The sequence below is a fragment of the Suricata suricatta genome, chromosome X (assembly GCF_006229205.1).
Source record: "Suricata suricatta isolate VVHF042 chromosome X, meerkat_22Aug2017_6uvM2_HiC, whole genome shotgun sequence".
Lineage (NCBI taxonomy): Eukaryota > Metazoa > Chordata > Mammalia > Carnivora > Herpestidae > Suricata > Suricata suricatta.
The window spans coordinates 43,352,185-43,373,867 of record NC_043717.1 but is presented as its reverse complement, the minus strand read 5'-3'; the positions used below and the strand labels follow the sequence as shown (position 1 = coordinate 43,373,867).

At 39.0% G+C, this 21,683-nt stretch overlaps 1 protein-coding gene across 1 annotated transcript in view; it reads left to right on the top strand.

Annotated features, from left to right (window-relative positions):
• Positions 1-21,683, top strand: part of HUWE1 (HECT, UBA and WWE domain containing E3 ubiquitin protein ligase 1) — a 157,292-nt gene that overhangs the window by 70,697 nt on the left and 64,912 nt on the right. Inside the window, exons 20-27 of the mRNA XM_029929655.1 lie at positions 9,638-9,744; positions 9,918-10,095; positions 11,752-11,843; positions 12,453-12,664; positions 15,829-15,886; positions 16,906-17,082; positions 19,571-19,816; positions 20,817-20,950. Coding sequence (XP_029785515.1) covers positions 9,638-9,744; positions 9,918-10,095; positions 11,752-11,843; positions 12,453-12,664; positions 15,829-15,886; positions 16,906-17,082; positions 19,571-19,816; positions 20,817-20,950 — 1,204 coding nt within the window. The remainder of the gene's footprint in view (positions 1-9,637; positions 9,745-9,917; positions 10,096-11,751; positions 11,844-12,452; positions 12,665-15,828; positions 15,887-16,905; positions 17,083-19,570; positions 19,817-20,816; positions 20,951-21,683) is intronic.

Genomic DNA, 21,683 nt, shown 5'->3' with positions numbered 1-21,683 from the left:
TTTTTGATACTTTGGGGTATCTAGAGGGAGTAGTTTTAGTTACTTCAACTGGTACTTCCCTGCCGAAGCAAATTAGGATTTTTGTATTTTGAGTTTATATCCTGTGACCTTGCTAAATAAAGTATTTTTTCAAGTTTGTTTATTTTGAGAAGAGAGAGCAAATGCATGAGTCAGGGAGGGGCAGAGAGAGAGAGAGGGAGGGAGGAAATCCCAAGCATGCTCCATGCTCACACAGAGCCCACACCATGGGATCATGACCTGAGGTGAAATTAAGAGACACTTAATTGACCGAGCCACCCAGGAACACCCCCATAATTGCTTTGTTAATTTCTTAAGCTATTCTATATAGTCTTGTCATCTACAAGTAGTTCGTTTTGTTGTTGTTGGTTTGTTTTTGTTTTGTTTTTTTGGTTTTTTTGTTTTTGTTTTTTGTTTTTTTTTTGTTTGTTTTTTTTTTTTTTGCTTTTTATGTCTTCCTGCATTGGCAAACATTTCCAATACAGTGCTAAATAGAGGTGGTGAGAATGGGCCTTTTTGCTTTGTTCCTGAACTCAGGGGAAAGCATTCAGTATTTCACCATTAGGTTTGAGGTTAGTAGAAGGCTTTGTTTCTCTTTTATCAGGTTGAGGAAGTGTTTCTTTGTATTATAGCAACTTCATCTTGATAGAGACTCCCTCCCAAGGTTAGGTTCATATGAGAGAACTCAGGACAGCAGCCCTTTGATACGATCAAAGATTGGTTACACAGGTGGAAAAATCTCAAGTCAGGATGCAGAGAAGAATGGCTCTGTCTGGGAGAAAGTCCCAGAACAGAGAAAAGGTACACAGGCATCTTATACAGGGGTAGTTTAAATGAGGCAGCAAGAGGACACACATGGGGTTAGGGCGGGGAGCAGGTAAGGCCTCTCAGAATGACACAGGAAGCCAGAAATGAGACTTGGAACACTAAAGCAAACATTAGTGGCGGGCAGAAGTCCTTCTCTAGAGTCTTGATTCATCCCTGATGTCTAAATTAACATAGCAATCTTATTTTTCTAGTTTCCTGTAAATTTGTACTTGAGAGGGAATTTGCAAAGCCAATTTAAAATAATTAGACCAACAATTATTTTAGTTCCATAAGTGATAATAGAACCTTTCACCCCAGGCAGAAGGAGACAGCCAGGAAATGAAATTAGTGGGGTTTTGAGAATCTCTTGGCACATTTTGATAATATAGTTGTCTGTTTGTTGTTTTATTTTATTGAACCATTCTGGGTACTTTAGTCTGTATATTGACCCACATGCAGTAGGAAATCCCTTTAAGGGACAAACGCCACCTTAAAATAACAGTAGATAGTTTAATGCCAATCTTTTTGCCAACTATCATAGCAGCTAGACTGCTTTTTCCCTCATTAGGGACTTCTAAAGCTTGAGCTATTTGGTCTGTGTGGTCCACCAGTTGTGCCATTGTTGGAATAGTCTCTATAAAAGCTATCTGTGTTACAGAATTAAAAACCCCTAAGGTGCAGCTCCTTTTTGTGGCAAAACTTGATGGAAGAGCTAGACATGCTGGTTGGAACTATGGTACCTGGGTACTAAATGTTCATAGGACACAGGTCAGTGTATGGATTAGAAGGGAGCATTTAATGGAGTTTAATATATGACTTTGCTGAACAGGAGTGTGTCATGGGAGATCCAGTAGCTCAAGGTAGTTGGAGGGTGGGGTTTCTAGTGGCCAAATTAGGGCAGACATTCAAGGGCAGAGTAGTCTCAATGGGGTGGGAGGCATCATTGTGTAGACTGGATTGGTAGGGTAAGCTGGAAGGGCATGAAGGAAGTCAGTGAGTTAGCATCTGGTGAGGTTGTGATGTGTTGCTTAAACAACTGTGTGCTGAAACCAACCAAATTAGGATTCTGACTCTTCCTAATTTCAGCCTCTGGCCCTTTTACCCCACTTTTTTAACGCAACTATATCCCTTTTAACTTTCCCTACTGCCTTTTCTTCTCTCTCACCTCCTGTCTTAGTGCTGCCACATTTTAACATGTTCATATATGCTTGTGCTCTATTCTTAGCTGATGCCAGCACCATGATGGTTATTATGCACTGCTTAACCAGAGAGGGTAGCAGGTAGTCAGTATGAATATTGATAATCTCCAAGGGGACAAGAGTTACTTACATAACTGCCTCGGCTTGGGCAGCTGTTAACTTAGCTAGAGTTTTAGTGCTCAGATTACGTTCTCTGTTACTATTACATAAATACTGTCTATTAGGTTGAGGAAGATGGGAAATGATGGTGCAGTTATGGTGGAATAATGGAAATTGAAGCATGGGACTGTCTGATAATGGGGCCCTTGGAATGGTGACAAGTGATGTGGCCACCCATTACAGGTGCAGTTAACATTTGGGGGTGTTACCACTGAACCTGGGACTACCAGTTGTACTGAAATCATCATCTAGGATGCTGGGTTGATGGGAATCCTGGCCTAGCCCCAAACCTTTGATGGAAGATTTTCTACATTTGAGAAATAATTATAAAAGTGACTGAATATTAGTATTCCTTTGTCTTTAGGAGCTGTAGAGTACTTTCTTACAGGGAACTGTAGACTGACTGAATATCCCCCAAACAATTGAGGTCATAGCATGGGCATAAAGGAGCCCAAGGAGTTTGGCATTGATTGAGTTGGCATGATAGATTCCCAGACCCAGGCGATGAGCCAAATCAGGCATTGCGAGGCCAACCAGAACCAAAATGTTCCATAGTATTTTCAGACTGGTTGTGGTCTATACATCTTGTTATAGTGGAGGTCCCCATTTATTATGGAAGTCACACATTGTTATTCCAGATTCTGTAGTGGATTCCCATTCATTATCTCTGTAATACAGTGGATCCAGAGCTACCATCCTGTTTGAGAATGTAAGTACTGGGAACTAACACAAGATCTTCCTTTCCTCTTTAGAAAAACCATAAAATTAATAGTTGTGGGAACAGGCAGGCACCAAGATCTGCATTTCCTACCAAGAGGGACCTCCAGTTAGTGAACCTTTGAAAGGTACTGGAAAAGGTCTTCAGCAAAGACCTTTTTGTGGCATACAGAGGAGTCTAAGAGGGTAAAGGCCTTCAGTTTTCAGTGGATCCCTTTCTGTTACCCACTCAATACAGGCACCAATGTAACATAGGTTACACCAGGATTAAAAAGTCTTTCAGTGACAAGAGATTGATTCTATTTAAAGAGCATATCCATGATCTCATGGTTCTGGGGTTCAAGCCCCGTGTCAGGCTCTGTGCTGACAGCTAGCTCAGAGCCTGGAGGCTGCTTCAGATTCTGTGACTCCCTCTCTCTCTCTGACCCTCCCCTGCTCACACTGTCTCTCAAAAATAAATAAAAACCATTAAAAAAATTTAAAGACACAAAACAGATGAACATAAGTGAAAGGAAGCAAAAAGAATATATAAACAGGGAGTGGGACAAAAATATAAGAGACTCTTAAATATGGAGAACAAACGGAGGGTTACTGGAGACATTGTGGGAGGGGGGATGGGCTAAATGGATAAGGACTCTACTCTTGAAATCATTGTTGCACTATATGATAACTAACTTGGATATGAATTTTTAAAAATTAATTAAAAAAGAACTTACAAAAAACATAAATATAAGCAAAAAAAAAAAAAAGAGCATATCCTTAAGTAGATTATTAGCTTTTTGTATTAGGTCTGCTGTCTGCAGGTGATAAGTCGGAATCCCAGATGATGCCTTGTTTTTTTTCTTTTATAGTTTTTTGTCAAGTTGGTTTCCAAATAACACCCAGTGCTCATCCCAACAAGTGCCCTCCTCCATGCCCTTCACCCCCTTTCTCCTCTCCCCCACCTCCATCACCCCTGAGTTTCTTCTGAGTATTCAAGAGTCTCGTGGTTTGCCTCCCTCCCTCTCCCCAACTTTTTTTTCCCTTCCCCTCTCCCATGATCCTCTGTTAAATTTCTCCTGTTCACTTATACGTGAAAACATACGGTATCTGTCCTTCTCTGCCTGACTTAATTTCACTTAGCATGACACCCTCAAGTTCCATCCATGTTGCTACAAATGGCCATATTTCATTCTTTCTCGTTGCCATGTAGTATTCCATTATATAGATAAACCATATCTTGATCCATTCTTCAGTTGATATACATGTAAGCTCTTTCCATGATTTGGCTATTGTTGAAAGTGCTGCCCTGAACATTAGGGTACATGTGCCCCTATGCATCAGCACTTCTGTATCTTTTGGGTAAATCTCTGCAGTGCTATTGCTGGGTCATAGGGGAGTTCTATTAATGTTTTGAGGAACCTCCACACTGTTTTCCAGAGGGGCTGAACCAGTTTACATTCCCACCAATAGGGTTGGAGGGTGCCCGTCTCTCCACACCCTCGCCAGCATCTATAGTCTCTTGATTTGTTCATTTTAGCCACTCTGACCAGCATGAGGTCGTATCTCAGTGTGGTTTTGAAGTGTATTTCCCTGATTATGAGTGATGTTGAACATCATTTCATGTGTCTGTTAGCCGTCTGGAAGTTGCCTTTGGAGAAGTGTCTGTTCTTGTCTTCTGCCCATTTCTTCACTGGATTGATTATTCGTGTTTTGGGTGTGGCGTTTGGTGAGTTCTTTGTAGATTTTGGATGCTAGCCCTTTATTGGATAGGTCATTTGCAACTATCTTTTCCCATTCCATTGGTTGCCTATTAGTTTTCTTGATTCTTTCCTTTGCAGTGCAGAAGCTTTTTATCTTGATGAGGTCCCAGTAGTGCATTTATGCTCTTGTTTCCCTTGCCTTTGGGGATGTGTCGAGTAGGAAATTGCTGCGGTTGAGGTCAAGGAGGTTGTTTCCTGCTTTCTTCTCGAGGGTTTTGATGGTTTCCTGTCTCACATTCAGGTCCTTCATCCATTTTGAGTTTCTTTTTGTGTATGGTGTAAGAAAGTGATCTGGTTTCATTCTTCTACATGTTGCTGTCCAGTTCTCCCAGCATCACCTGTTAAAGAGTCTTTTTTCCATTGGATACTCTTCCTGCTTTGTCAAAGATTAATTGGCCAAACACTTGTGGGTCCAGTTCTGGACTCCCTATTCTATTCCATTGGTCTATGTGTCTGTTTTTGTGCCAATACCATACTGTCTTGATGATGACAGCTTTGTAGTAGAGGCTAAAGTCTGGGATTGTGATGCCTCCCGTGTTGGTTCTCTTCTTCAATATTACTTTGACTATTCGGGCTTTCTTGTAGTTCCATATGAATTTTTTGATATTTGTTCTAGCTTTGTGAAGAATGCTGGTGCCATTTTGATTGGGATTGCATTGAATGTGTAGATTGCTTTAGGTAATAATGACATTTTAACAATGTTTATTCTTCTGATCCATGAGCATGGAATGTTTTTCCATTTCTTGGTGTCGTCTTCAATTTCTTTCATAAGTTTTCTATAGTTTTCATCGCACGGGTCTTTTTCATCTTTGGTTAGGTTTATTCCTAGGTATTTTATGTGTTTTCATGCAATCGTGAATGGGGTCAGTTTCTTGATTTCTCTTTCTGTTGCTTCATTTTTGGTGTATAAAAATGCAATCAAGTTTTTTAAATTGATTTTGTACCCTGCTACGTTGCTGAATTCATGGATCAGTTCTATAGGCTTCTGGTGAAGTCTGTTGGTTTTCCATGTAGAGTATCCTGTCATCTGCGAAGAGTATAAGTTGACTTCTTCTTTACCGATTCTGATGCCTTTTATTTCCTTATGTAGTCTGATTGTGATGCTACTATTTTGAGCATTATGTTAAACATAGTGGTGAGAGTGGATATCCCTGTCATGTTCCTGATCTCCAGGAGAAAGCTCTCAGTTTTTCCCCATTGAGGCTGATATGGGCTGTGGGCTCATAAATGGCTTTTATGATGTTTAAATAAGTTCCTTCTATCCTGACTTTCTTGAGGGTCTTTATTAAGAAAGGATGCTGTATTTTGTCAAATGCTTTTTCTGCATCTATCGAAAGGATCATATGGTTTTTATCTTTTGTTAACGTGATGTATCACATTGATGGATTTGTGAATATTGAACCTGTCCTCTAACCCAGGGATGAATCCCACTTGATCATGGTAGATAATTCTTTTATATGCTGTTGAATTCGATTTGCTAGTATCTTGTTGAGGATTTTTGCATCAATATTCATCAAGGATATTGGCCTCTAGTTCTTTTTTTTTGCTGGTCTCTGTCTGGTTCCGGAATCAAAGTGATGTTGGCTTCATAGAATGAGTTTGGAAGTTTTCCTTCTATTTCTCTTTTTTTGGAAAAGCTTGAGAAGAGTGTGTATCAACTCTGCTTTAAATGTCTGGTAGAATTCCCCTTCCAGCCATCTGACCCTGGGCTCTTATTCCTTGGGAGGTTTTTGATAACTGATTTAATTTCTTCACTGGTTATGGGTCTGTTCAGATTTTCTGTCGCTTCCCATTTGAATTTTGGTAGTGCATCTGTGTTTAGGAATTTGTGCATTTCTTCTAGGTTGTCCAGTTTGTTGGCATATAATTTTTCATAGTATTCCCTGATAATTTCTTGTATTTCTGAGGGATTGGTTGTAATAGATTCATTTTCATTTGTGATTTTGTCTATTTAGGTGCTCTTTCTTTTCTTTTTGAGAAGCCTGCCTAGACATCTATCAGTCTTATTTATTTTTTCACAAAACCAACTCTAGATTTCATTGATATGTTCTACTGTCTTTTTTTTTCTTATTCTATATTGTTTATTTCTGCCCTGATCTTTATTATTTCCTTTCTTGTGCTTGGTTTGGGGTGCCCTTGCTGGTCTACTTCTAGTTCCTTTAGGTGTTCTTAGATTTTGTATTTGCACTTTTCCTGGTTTCTTGAAATATGCATGGAATGCAGTGTTCTTTCCTCTTAGGACTTCCTGTGAGGATTGCTATATTAAAGGAGTCTCATTGACTATCCATTGACTGTTCAGGGCCTGTCCGTTCAGGAAGTGTTCTTTTAGTGGTGTCCCGTGGTCTGTCTTGTTCTCTCTTTATTTCCCTACTAATAGTGACATTTGGACTCTCCACCATGTGTACTTTGGCTTGCTTCTTGAGGTAGCCCAGTGAGGCTGCCTTATTAGTGGACTCTGTCTCTTTTCCTCCCCAGTCTCTTGCAGTTCAGTGTCCTTTGGATTTGGCCCTTCTTTGTTTGAGAGATGCAGGTGCGAAAGTAGGGAGCTCCCTGTTTCTCTGCTATCTCGCCGCCTCTCATCACAAATGCCATATTTTAAAATCAAGCTTGGTGGCTCTGTCGGTTAAGCATCCGATTACTGCTCCAGTTGTGATCTCATAGTTCGTGGGTTCAAGCACCTTGTCAGGGTCTCTGTTGTACACGTAGACTCTGCTCTGTAGCCTCTGTTCTCCTCTCTTTGCACTTCCTCAGCTCATTCGTGTTTGCTCGCTCACACATGCTCGTTCTCTGTCTCTCTCTCTGCTTTACTGTTTTCAAAGTGGTTTCTCCACCATGCCAGTCAGTCTTGGGGCCAGGGGACTCCTGGGCTGCTGGCGCTGCCGGGCTCCTCTGACTATCTGGCTCCTGCCCCACCACGGGCGTTGCTCTGGAGGCTACAGGGCTCTCTTGGGAAGCTTAGGCAGCAGAGGCTCGAGTAGGCGGAGAGACCTGGTCATCTTTTAATTTTAAGAGAGGGTTTTAAGTGTCGAATTTCACAGTAGCATTATGACCTAGCATTTTAGTGAGACCTCTGTAAAATAACGATTTGAGGTCTTAGTAACCTCTAGTAGAACACTAATTTTAGTTTATGAATACTCATTTATAGTGACTGCTTCAAATTCAAACATTTGTGAAAAAGAAAAAGAAAAGGTCTACATAAGGGTATATTATATACCAGTAGGAACACACAAAAGGACTTAAATTTTCCATAAGTTTATAGCTCATCAGAAATCCCAAAGTCCATTGATCGCTGTTGGTCCCCAGTAACTGTCATATATTTGTCATTTCAGTGACATTTGGAATTAATAGATGAAAGGTGCCCTATTCACCATCTTAAACTGAGAAAATCCCTTGGTATCTTTTAGGTCTCAGGTATCAGCATTACAAGTTTGTTTTACACAAGGTTTATTAATATTGTATGGATGTGTACCTCTTTATCAGATTTTCAAATCAAAAGTTTTAAATCTCATTAAATGAGCTGGCAAGCCATGCGTTAATTGCTCTTAGAAGGTTTCATAAAACTCCCATTTAAACAGCTGGTTTGGTGCTTTTCTGTTAGGTGGTATTTTTACTTTAAAAAAATGTTTATGGTTGTTGGTCTAGTCTGCTTTGCAATCATTCTTTAGAATCAATTTTTATAACATTTTCTTACAAAAGAAAGCATTGCATTTCACTCGTTATTGACATACAGTTTGTAAAAGAATTTTATTCTGAACCCAGTTAGATTTCCTTTGTTTTCATTGCTAACATATTGCTTGCTTTTCTTAGATTTCTAGTAAGTCTCTAAGCTTTTTCAGTCTTTTCAGAGGGCTAGTTTTTATTCATGCTATTTTCTTGCAGTTTCAGTAGATTTTATGTTTTTCTCTTATTTCTAGCTTCACTTTTGGTTACCTTTTAATGAATACATTAATTTCCTCTTGAGCATTGATAGTAGTCTTTATAGCACATTTCTTAACGTTTGTTTACTTATTTTAAGATGAAACCAAGTAGAGGAGGGACAGAGGAGGGAGGACAGGGTCCAAAGTGGGTCCTGTGCTGATGGCAGAGAACCCGATGCAGGGCTCAATCTCACGAACCATGAGATCATGACCTGAGCCAGTCGGACACTTAACTGACCGAGCCACCCAGGTGCCCCGACAGCACATTTTAAATATATTGTCCAAAATTGGTCAGATTAATACCTATGAACTTTTAATAATGCTAATGGTATTTTTAAATTACTGAAAGGCTCCTTAGAAGACATTTTATCTATTCTATCAGTTATGTTTACATTCACCTCAACCCAGCAAACCCCTCCCCCCCAAGTTAGATATTTTTTTCTGCTTAAGCAAACAAAAAAGGATATGCTTTTAGGTTTATCAGTTCTCACAGTTGTGGACTAGTTTATATCCACAGAGGTTCGTGTATTTAGTGGAATGGTATGCAGCCAGTCAAATTGAATGAACTAGAGTGACAGGGAACGATAAAGCCGTATGTATGGTACATATTCTAATTTAATAGAAATAGGTTATATAGCATTATAACCTCATTGTTATAAAAATATGCTCAATTTAATATTTTTGTTTTTCACTTATATATTAATAAAACTATATAGTTTTAAGATGAAGAACATGATCTGGTAGTGAAATGATTTCTGTAATCAAGCTAATTAACCAAATCATCCACATAGTTAACCATTTTTTTTTAATGTGATAAGAGCATCTGAAGTCTACTCTCTTGGTATATTTTTCAGAATTCAGTATGGTATTTTTAATTATCTTTATGCCTGTACATTGCCCATAAAAATCTTCTGTCACCAGATTCTTAATACTGATCTTCTGATGAGCAGTGTTAGGTAGTTTCATTTTGGAGGCATTTCAGTTGTTGTACATTGAGTATGGTTTTTTAAGCCTTTGGAGTTTTGTTGTTAATACCTGTACAGATCTCCCAGTTTCTCATATTTCTCTTCTTTTTTAGCTACTGAAGTGGTGACTGTGTTTGTATTTCAAGAACCATCACTGCTTTCCTCACTGCAGGACAATGGATTAACAGATGTCATGCTTCATGCATTGCTTATCAAAGATGTGAGTCCTTTTCTGCTTCTATGTAATGATTGCTTTGTATGTACCTTTCTCCAAAGAGGGGGATACAGGGACATACACCCTACTGTTTCTGTGCAGTACCCTGGTCAAAGTTTCCTGGCATCTATACCTGAATTCTTTTAGATGTCTTCAAACTAACTTTATCTTCTGTCTAGGTTCCTGCTACCCGTGAAGTCCTTGGCTCCCTCCCAAATGTATTTAGTGCACTCTGCTTGAATGCCCGAGGTCTTCAGTCATTTGTACAGTGTCAGCCTTTTGAACGTCTTTTCAAAGTTCTTCTATCTCCAGATTACCTCCCAGCCATGCGAAGGAGGAGGAGTTCTGATCCTCTTGGTAAGTCACCAGAATTTATCTTACAATAATTGGTGCCAAGATTTTAGATGATTTTCAAGCTACCAATTGGCGAGGAAGCACTTTCTTGAGCTCACATAATTTCTCTGTCTAGATGTGCTAAGCTTAATGGGAATTATCACTATATCACTATATACGTTGTATTGCAGGTAGAAAAGAATAACTCAACCTTATTGTATTTTCATGTTTCTCAGCAGTTTAGTGTGTGTGGGGTTTAAATTCAAAGTTTAATTCCGAATTTGGACAATGTTGGGAAAACCAAACTTTGGCCATTGGGAACTTTTTCCTTCTTAGGCCACCATGGGAACCAGATCATGTCTCCAGGTGCTCTGAATGGCTCCAGAGCCTGGGTGGTACCTCCAGGCCATGCCCTCCTGCTCCAGTTGGCTGCGGTGTTTGGGCTGGTCCGAATCTGAACTGTAGCAGAGTGTCTTGCAAAGGCTATGCCCCCTCCTCTTGGGTCAGGGCAAGAGGAGCAGTCCCAGATTCCCATGTGGGCTCCCAGGTGGCGGAGCCTATATTGAGCCTCTACCACAGTGGAAGAACCTGGGGAAGCAGGAATTACCCAGTGGAGATCTTGGGAATGAGGTTACCTAGGGCATGGGGTTTGACAGAGGCACCAAAAGGGGAAGAAGATCTCCTTGGGAGTCCATTTCCACCTGTCATCATTCTGTCACTGTGACACCTCAGTGGCCATTGCCTGAGAGAGACTGAGGACTCTTTCCCAGTGACCTTTTAGATGTCAGCAGCCCAGGAGTGGTGTTCCTCAAATTAGCAGTAGGTTTCCAGGCCTGCCAACTAGTCTGTGTCAACAGAGAGATAAAATCCCAAGGTGTTGCTCTTTATGATCTTCTATTTGTGATCTTCTATTCAAATGTTCAAGTCCCTAAGATATTAAGAAATTAATCGATTTCTTTCTCAGCATATTTGAGGCCAGATTATTATGAAATAGTGAGAAGGTAGGGCTCCAGAAGAAATCTAGTTTTCACAAGTGCTTTGTGCTTTCAGCCACCATTGTAGCTTTCTAGCCATTATCCTTGTTTATTGGGGCATCTAGTATGTTAATGTTAATGGTTTTATGCTCCTCTCTCTCCCCTCCTTCCTCCCTCTCCCTCTTCCATGCCCCCCCCATACTCATTCAGACCTTGGCATTAGAGAGTGCTGGAGTAGAATGTAGAATATGTGGTTATTTTTAACTGTTTTCACTAGGGGCGCCTGGGTAGCACAGTCGTTTGGGCGTCCCACTCTTGATCTTGGCTCAGGTTATGTATGATCTCATGGTTTGTGGGTTTTAGCCCCAGATTGGGCTCTGCGCTGATGGTGTGGAGCCTCTTTGGGATTCTGTCTCTACTTCTCTCTGTCCCTCCCCCACTTATGTACTCGCTCCTACTCGCTCTCTCTCTTTCAAAATAATTAAACTTAAAAAAAATTTTTTAATGTTTTCACTAGACTGATAAAGTTCTTTCTTCCTCGCCAGTGATTTGCTCCCAGTGATTGGTGTGAATTCATTTGAGAAAGCATGGCATTAGAAAATCACAACAACCAGCTCAGTTTCATCTTTCCTCCTCATATTGGCAGAGAAAATAGCTTGAGTTCTATTTTCTTCAGTCTTTCTCACAGTTCATTTTTTGCTTTAAGGGGATACTGCATCTAACCTGGGGAGTGCTGTTGATGAGCTCATGAGACATCAGCCTACCCTCAAAACAGATGCAACGACTGCAATCATCAAGGTAGGAAGTGATAAGTCTGACCATGAGCATGAGAGAGCAGTTAAGGAGGAGTTTTTAAGCAAAAGATTGGCCTACTGGAGGTCACTTGGAATCTTGGGCTATGCCTAGAAGATGATTATGTCTACCTTATTTTCTCCATATCCTTGCGTTGGTCCTTGTGCCCCCTCCCTCCCCCAGAAATTCACTTAAGTATTGTGTTCTTCTTTAGGATATTAACAAGTTACCAGGATTTAGCTTCTATTTTTAAAAGCGTATTTTTCTAATCGTTGTATCTTGGTGGTTTTTTTTCACATTTAGTAGCCCTGCCAGTTATAGTATAGTATATTTCTGGTGCTTATGAATTAGGACATGGAATCAGGTTAGTCAGTCACTTAACAGCTGTGTGACCCTGAACTAGTAATTTAACTTCACGGAACTTCAGTTACCTTGCTTATAAAATAAGATTGATGACTATATTCCAGGAGTGATGTATGTTACATACATATGTCAAGATAAAGTGTTTTGTGTCAGCACTTCTGTGTATAACGCATAGAAAATGCTCCAGAAATGTTAGTTGTCCCATTTCTTGTTTACTAATAAATAATCATATTTCTTTCCTGTGTCTTTCAGTTACTTGAAGAAATTTGTAATCTTGGAAGAGACCCTAAATACATCTGTCAGAAGCCATCAATCCAGAAAGCAGATGGCACTGCCACTGCTCCTCCTCCACGGTCTAATCATGCTGCAGAAGAGGCCTCTAGTGAGGATGAGGAGGAAGAAGAAGTACAGGCCATGCAGAGCTTTAATTCTGCCCAACAGAATGAAACTGAGCCTAATCAGCAGTAAGTGTTTGCAAGACAGGTTCCCTAGCTTTGTGACCTCTGGCATGTCATTTTCATTCATAAAAGCAAGGGAGTTGGATTAGATTATTATAAGCTTCTTTCAGCTCTAAGAGTCTACTTTTTCTTTCTTTTGACCATTGTTTATCATTTATCCTTTCATATTTAATTGTATTGGTTGCCTTAGCAAGGTGTCCTTCCTAAAGAGTCCATGAAATTGAATCAGTTCACTATATCAAGTTGATGGGCTTTTCTCACAGGACTTAGGTTCCCATTGTTGATTTAGTATTTGTATCATTGGTTGATTGTTTGCATAATTGAGTACATATGAAACATTTAACTTTTGAAGCCCATCTGTTAGGAATTAAAGGGGTTTGTTGTTGGTTGGTCTTTGTTTTTTTTTTGATTACTATCTGTTCATTCCAGATAAATGAGAAGTCTTTGGAATGTACTGTATGATTGTAACCGGGCACAGTAGATTTTCCTTCTTATTTCTATTTAAGGTTTGTTTTATATTAAAATTGACTACCTAGATGGTGAAATGGGGATGGGTTGGGCTTAAAGACTTGCTGGATGGTAGTGTCCACCAGGCTGTTTGAATATTGTTCACATGCAAGGAGGGAAATGTAACTGTTGTAGGTATAACTCTTAAGGGTGTGATCCTTCTGGCTCTCATGCATTTATTCATTTAATAAGTACTCTTTTGGTTTATAAATAAGTAGTTCTGAGAAAAGCAGGAATGTTTAAGGTGTGGATATGAATGGGTTTAGGCTAATCTTGAAGGATGGCTTGGAACTTCAGAAATAATTATGCTCGAGTTGATAGAAGGAGTGAAGGCCTAGACTCCAAAACAAAACCGGTGCCCTCTTACAACTCAAGGAAGTAATAAGTCTGTTGGTATGAGTTTTTCTTTTCTTTTTGAGGAGAGGCATTAAGGACTAAGTACTATATATTGCTTTGTTGAGCAGATAGATGTCTTACCCTTGTCTGAGAAGGCAACTCTACATTCATTCTAACAGCATCTTCTATTTTGATTAAAATGTTCTCTTTCTGAAAGAAAGCAAGACTTTACATACAGAGGATCAGTGCTTCCTTGCCACACCCTTGATTGTCAGCCACCCTACTGGGATAGGATCTCCTTTCCTGGCTATAAAACAAAGGAAGGATTTCTTAAACCTGAGAGGTGGGAGGGTGGTTTTGAGTGAAGCTGGGCATGTTCATTTGCATATAACTTTTTCTCTACCTGGACATCTTACACCTTAGATCTAACATGCCCAAATTTCAAGCTGTCATAGTAAATTGACATTTTTTTCATGGCCTAATATTTTTTCACTTTGTGCTTTTCTTGGGATATGTGACACTGTGTTATATCCATATCTTTCCCTATCTGCAGGTTATCCTTTTCTATCTACCAAACTCCTGCAAAGCCAGCTCAAATATCTCATTCTTTTTTTTTTTTTTAATGTTCTTATTTGAGAGAGAGACAGTGTGAGCAGGGGAGGGTCAGAGAGAGAGGGAGACACAGAATCCGAAGACAGGCTCCAGGCTCTGAGCTGTCAGCACAGAGCCCAATGCGGGACTCGAACCCACGAACTGTGAGATCATGACCTGAGCCGAAGTTGGATGCTTAACCGACCCAGCCACCAAGGCACCCCAAATGTCTCATTCTTAAAGGAGCTTTTCCTTTTACCTCCAAAGGGGAGTTGATCGTGTTAACTATTCCTACATGATGTTCTGAGCCTGGAAGCCAAAAGATGAGGATAGTGAAAAAAGTGGTTACTGAACCAGTTCCTAGATGTGGGTTAATAACCACTATTGGTTTGTTTTCTCTCTTGTTCTCCATCCTGACTTCTATCTAGCAAATGAAGGAAGTACCTGGGCTCTATTTCTTAATATTACTTTGGCTCTTTGCCATTACCTTTGGTTTTTACAAAGGGACGGGTGTTTCATTTGGGCTAGAGCTACACCTGCATGCCTTAGCTATAGAGATGGAAATCTAGGTTCTTTCTCAGGAGGTATAGTCAAGCTGGTGTGGATGATTGCTATAAGTAAGGATTGCTGCAGTGGTTCTGAGGAGGAACTTTATGGTTGAGGAAAGTTGCAGTCCTCCTGCAGAATCATTTCACTCCTGGCTCATAGGCCCTCCTTTTGTAGTGAGTTCTTCCATGTATTCTTCACTGAGAGTGTTCACAATATCCTTGCCAAACCCTAGTTCTGGGTATTTCATCACTGAAGCCACTGTCTAATCTACATTTTGATGTCTGGCAAATCTTCATTTACATCTTACGGACTCTTAACTTCTTGCTAGCTTTCCTGCCCTCTTTCTCCCCCTACCTTTCCCTTCTTTTATTTCTGCCCTTTACCAAATGTCTTCAAGGGCCTATATCCAGAATGCTCCTTATTAGATTTAAGTTTTAACCCTTCCTAGGGCTTATCTTTGAGGTAGATTTTGTTTTATTTTAATGTATTTTGTGGGTTTTCCCCTTCTGTTACTTGCAAAAGCCAAGGTTGAGCTAAAGGCTTTATTTTCTGCAGCTAAGCATTATTACAGCCTTCTTGTCTGTGGTGCCGCATTAAAGTATTTGAAGCAAAAGACCTGATCACAGTTTCTGGATAGTTCAGGGACTGTTGTAATACAAGTATAAATTGTTAGGGAAGGGGGGCCTGGGTATTGGCTTCATCTTTGATAAACTTTGTTCTGAATGGTTTGTCACTATAAGGATGAAATTTTGAACAAAATTAAATTCCATTTCCTGCTGTCTGTTATAACTTTAAACCTAATGCAAGAACATAGTAAGATGTTAATTGTATTTGTTTCTTTGCCTAGCTCCTATCTTCAAGCAAATGTTTCGGTAGTCTCAATCGAACTTGCTTATTTTCATATTTATGGATTCCTCCTATGATAGTTTGCCTAAGATAGGATACTTTCTTTTGAGATATGTGCAAATGCTGAGTTTGTGAAGACCTGGGTTTTCCTTTTGTGCTTTCAGTCTAGTCAGGCTAGAGAAGCTAGCTTCAGATTTGATTTCAGTTCTTTTTTTTCCCATTTTGCTGTACTAAAGACTAACTTAGAGAAAGGACCTAGAATTTCATGCTGTTTCCCTTTCCTTTGTTTTCTTGTACTGGCATTGTGAATTTGTGTAACTCACTCTTTTCTCCCTTAACAGGGTTGTTGGTACAGAAGAACGTATTCCTATTCCCCTCATGGATTACATCCTTAATGTGGTAAGATTCATGGTAGGGCAAACTGAGTAAAGGTGTATGTTATTCTGGAAAATGTGTAGGATTATGAAATAGTCCAGTGATTTTTGCAGTTATTTTCACTGGAGACCTTACAGTGCAAAGTGGTGGGCAAAGATGTGCAAACCTTGTTCTGGGAGACTGGTTTGCCAAAAATGGACAACACCCTTCCCCTTTTTTTAGATACTCCCAATTTTCTGTTCATTGCTAGTATCCCCATTTGGAATCCAAACAGAAAAGTGGGATTTATTAGGCCAGTCAAGTATTAATGTTCTGAGACTATGTCCAACATATATTTTTACCATTATTTGCTAGATTTCCTATTAATTTCTCTTTTATATTAAAAAAATAGTAATGTGTGGCCTTCTTTTTTAACTTCCTGTGTGTCACAGGAGAAAAGTGAAGAGTTTGAATTTTCCCAGAATTATTTCTGTATAAGGGGAAGCCCACTTAGTGACTGCTCTATCTCATTAAGCTTTTCTAAGACTTCCAGAGACAGTGTCTTTTGTGCCCATTTGTTGCCCACATTTTACTTTCTTACACTTAAAAAATGCTTTGTTTGTTCCTAATCACTCTTCCAGAGTTCTAGTTTTCATTTGTATTATAAGAACATTGAGGGAAAGTAATCCATTTTTCCTTTCAGGGGAGAGGTAACACACTATCATGCAAGGAGCAAATTAAGAGAATTAGATTTGATTTTACCACTGATTCATTTATCCTCTCTGTGCTCTCAAATTATATAACTTTAGGTGTGGCCATAAAGGTAGATTGGGGAGAAGTAATTATTCCTATTTGTGGTATTTGGTTTTGGGGGATTTTTTTGTGGCTTTGGGGGCAGATGTTTAGGGTCCATATCATATCTCTATACCTATTCACCTGAGGTTTTGGTATTCTAGAAAATACTGATTTCATGAGTACAAAGCTACCCCTGTCCTTTGTCCAAGCTGGCCTTTTAGTTCCAGGTGTTAGGCTCTAACTTTTTTTTTTTAATTTTCATTACCTAGATGAAATTTGTGGAATCTATTCTGAGCAACAATACAACAGATGACCACTGCCAGGAATTTGTGAATCAGAAAGGGCTCTTGCCTTTGGTCACCATTTTGGGTCTTCCCAATCTGCCCATTGATTTTCCCACATCTGCAGCCTGTCAGGCTGTTGCAGGTGTCTGCAAATCCATATTGGTAAGAGCATCTGGCTAAATATTTTCATTTCTTTTTAGAAACCAATTTTATAATACTTCTGTAAACATGTTTTTATCATGGTCTGCCTTTACCTTCAACCAAAAAATAATGAAGAAATTTGTGGTTATGTACTACAAGTGAACTTTGTGCCTAATAAAGTGTGTCACATCATTTCTCTTTTTTTATTATTAAAAATTTTTTGGTTTTTTATTTATTTTTGAGAGAGAGAATGTGTGTGAGCAGGGGAGGGTCACAGAGAGAGGGAGACACAGAATCTGAAGCAGGCTTCATGCTCTGAGTTAGCTGTCAGCACAGAGCCTGATGGGGAGGTCAAACCCAGGAACCATGAGCTCATGACCTGAGCCGAAGCCGAATGCTTAACTGACTGAGCCACCCAGGTGCTCCACATCATTTCTCATTGAAAAGTTAAAGTTGTTCATTGTTCCTAGGTTTGGTACATAGTTCTAACATTTGAGTTTATTGGAAGGGAAAGTATATCTTCAAGAAAGCTTTGATGCTGGGTTTTATTATGTCATCCTTCTGGATGCTTTTTAACACAATCTGGACTTCTTTAGTTAATGTAGTTTTTTTTTTCTTTGTCAAGATTATTCAAGTTTTGCCAAGAAAGTAAGTTCTTTATTTATTTTAAAATAGTGGTAAAATACACAGTACATGATATTTGCCACTTTACCCATTTTTAACTGTATCTTTAGGTAGTGTTAAGTACATTAACATTCCAACCAGCAATGCACCAGCGGTTCCAATTTCTCTGCATCCTCACCAACACTTGTTATTTTCTTTTTTTTTTTCCCACTTGATAGTATCCAACCTAATAGGTGTGAAATGCAACCTCATGGTTTCAGTGTGCATCTTTCTAATGATTAATGATATTGAACATCTTTTTATGTGCTTATTGGCTATTTGTGTATCTTTTGAGAGATGTCTATTGAAGCCTTGTGCCCATTTTTAGTGGGGTTTTTTGTTGTTGAGTTGTAGGAGTTCTTTATATATTCTGGTTATTAATTCCTTATCAGATAAATAATTTGCATTATTTTCTTCCACTCTATGGGTTGCCTTTTACCTCTGTTAATAGTGTCTTTTGATGCACAAAAGCTTTCAATTCTGATAAAATCCATTTTATCTTTTTATTACTGCCGTTGCTGTGCTTTTGGTGCTAAATCTAAAAAAAATCATTGCCAAATCCAGTGTCATACAGCTTTTACCCTATGTCTCCTTCTAGGTGTTTTTATATTTTTGAGTGATTTTTTTGGTCTTAGATCTCTTTTAAGTAATTTTTTCATATGGTATAAGGTAAGGCCCAACTTCATTCTTTTGCATGTGGATATCCAGTTTCCCCACCACTATTTGTTGAAAAGTCTTTCTTTCTCTATTGTACCTTTGTCTTAACACCCTTAACAGAAATCATTTGATCATAGATGCAGGATTTATTTATGGCTTTATTCTCTTGGTCTTAATGTCTGTCTTTCTGCCAAATACCACATTTTTTATTACTGTAGCTCTGTGATAAATTTGGAAAATAAGACATTTAAGACCTCCAACTTTGTTCTTTTTCAAGATAGTTCTATTTGGAGTCCCTTGTGATTCTTCTTACAGATTTTAAGAGAGATATTTCTATTTCTTTGCCCACGAAAGCCATTGACCTTTTCATAGGGACTGCATTAAATCTATGAAGCTCCTTTGTTAGCTGGGTTGTACAGTGGTAAGTAATGCTGCTAAAAATCAGTAATCCAGTTGTTTATGGACTTGGAAGGATCCATAACTGTGACATAACTCTATTTCATGTTTTATTTAGCTTTACTCTTTGTAATATTTAATGAAGTGCTATTCATAAGAGAGAGGAAAGGGGACTGTGCTTCATCTTTATCCTATGTCTAAGATACCTTGTGAGAATTGATAGGTTTATTTAGAGCCATAGGAAAGACACCTAAGTCCTCCTTTGGAATGGCAAGTGATAGTGTTTTATTGTCAGATTTTTCTGTAGATTCAAAAAGCAAATTACAAGGGCCATATAGTCTTGAGTTGTCTCATAAAAAGGGAAATTGCCTAGCTAATACCTATTGTAGAATCATCTCTTATTTTAGGAAGAGAACAGTTGTAATGCTGGTTCACTTCCATGCTTTGGAACCTTGCTTAATATTGCTCCCTATTGAGAAAAATTTGCCATTAATCACACAATATGGAGTCCTTCCTCTAACAGTATTTCAGTTTGGCAATCACAGGCTTTTAAATAGGATTGTTTATCACATTTGAAAACCTCTCATTTGAGAGAAGTAAAATGTTGCTCTAGAAGGAAGCATTTAGGTATGTCCTACCTGTATTCAGACTTTGGCTCTACCATTTACCAGATGGGAGATCATGGCCAGGTTTGAAATTTGTGAGACTTGTCTTGTACATCTTCCATTGTGACTATTAAAGACATGGATATGGAATTCATTGTACATTAATGCTTTAATTATTCTTGTTTCAGACACTGTCACATGAACCCAAAGTTCTTCAGGAGGGTCTCCTTCAATTGGACTCCATCCTTTCATCCTTGGAGCCGTTACACCGCCCAATTGAATCCCCTGGGGGCTCAGTGTTGTTGCGAGAATTGGCTTGTGCCGGCAATGTTGCTGATGCTACCCTCTCAGCTCAGGCCACACCTCTACTGCATGCACTTACTGCTGCCCATGCCTACATCATGATGTTTGTTCATACTTGCAGAGTTGGACAGGTAAGAATTAGGGGTGAGCAAGTTGGTTTAAAGCTGGTAAAATACCTAGGGCATATACTGGTGTCTTAACTGTGTTTAGAAGCTGTTCTACCAGGGCTAGCTGCTTAAAGAGGAGATTTTTTTTCAGTGAGCAATACAGGTTTATGTTTCAGGTTGCTGTCTAATTTCACTTTCCCTTTTTTTTCTCATTAGAATTTTGGTTACCATATAATTTGTTTTGTGAATTGGACTTTCTTGAGAGGGAAAGAGGTTGGTATAAATGGACAGCCATATAGGCCAACTGAGATTTGTAGTCCTCTCTTTTACTAGGCAAGCCTCAGTTGGGTGCTCATCTGGCCTTACTATTTCCTACTCTTTTTACAAATGTGTGTAGGCCTAATAATGGGATGGTAAGAAGGAAATTTGGCCATAGAACATTTAATTCAGTGGTAATTAACAGATGAATAAAGATTACTTAAATATCAAACCCTATGCCTGCCATCTATGTGAGTCTCCTCTTATGGTTCCAGAAACAGTGTTCTTTTATTGTGTGCTCAGTTTTACAGCCTTTTGTTCTCAAGTAATCAGTTCTAAAGGTTAATGGTATAATGTTTCAGCACCCCTGTTTTATGCTGTTGAGCAGGAGTGTATTCTTTGGATCAAATTAAATGAAAAGCACAGATAAAAACTATTTAGAAAACAATTCAATTACATTACAAAGCTTAGGGATTTATTTTCATGACTTTTTATTAAATGAAGTAAAATTAAGGTGAAATTTTCACTTCAAAGAATTGAATCCAGGCATTTGTTGAAGTTAAGAAAGAAGAGGAAAATAACAAACTCCCTACCACCAAAAAAAATTAGAAGGTTGTCGATGAATCTACAGAACTGTTTGTTTTAAAAGTTGCCCATCACTGTTGTCTTTCACTTCACAAAAAGCAATGAGTAGGGATGTTAAATACCGACTGTAAATGTTGAGGAGGGCATCCCAAAGATCAGCTTCTGTTTACTTTGATTGCAGAGTGAAATTCGTTCCATCTCCGTAAATCAGTGGGGTTCCCAGTTGGGTCTGAGTGTTCTGAGCAAGCTGAGCCAGTTATATTGCTCCCTGGTATGGGAAAGCACTGTCCTCCTCTCCCTGTGTACCCCAAACAGGTAAGGGGATGGTCATCTTTTTATTGTGTCTCTTGTCTTTTCTAACAGAAAAACTAAGTTCAGTGATCCTGGAGGACTGCTTTGGTCAAGAATAGAAGGCTATTTATTAGTAAAGAGTTCAGAGGGTTCCTTATCTGTCTTAGTGCATTCAGGCTGCTATAACAAAATAGCACAAACTGGATTCTTATAAACAGCAGAATTGTATTGTTCATAGTTCTGGAAGCTGGAAGTCTGAGACTATGGTGCTGGCATGGTTGAGTGAGGGTCCTTTTCTGGCTTGCAGACTTTTAATAGTTTTATCTTCACATGGTGGAAAAGACTAGAGCCTCTTTTATGCTTAGTCCCATTCGTGGACAGTAGTCCCATTCATCAGGGTTCTCCCTGAAGATGTAAGAACTTCCCAAAGGCCTTAACTACTAATACCATCACATTGGACATAAGGATTTCAACATACAAATTTTGAGGGGACACAAACCTTCAGTCCATAGTATTGTTTTTCCCATTTACCAGCCTGGCGGTAAAGTGTTCTTGTCTACATCTTTGATCTTATATCCTTATTATGCTGTGTCATGATAGGTGTTTTAAATTTGTTAGCTAAATCCAAAGAGTTGAGTTAGAAACCTTGTTGAGTGCTATCTCAGGAATTTGATCATTGAATCATCATTAGGTTAACTTACCTGTTACAGGAAGAATAGTGTCAGCCAAGCAAATTAGAGACCAAGCATAACTTTAA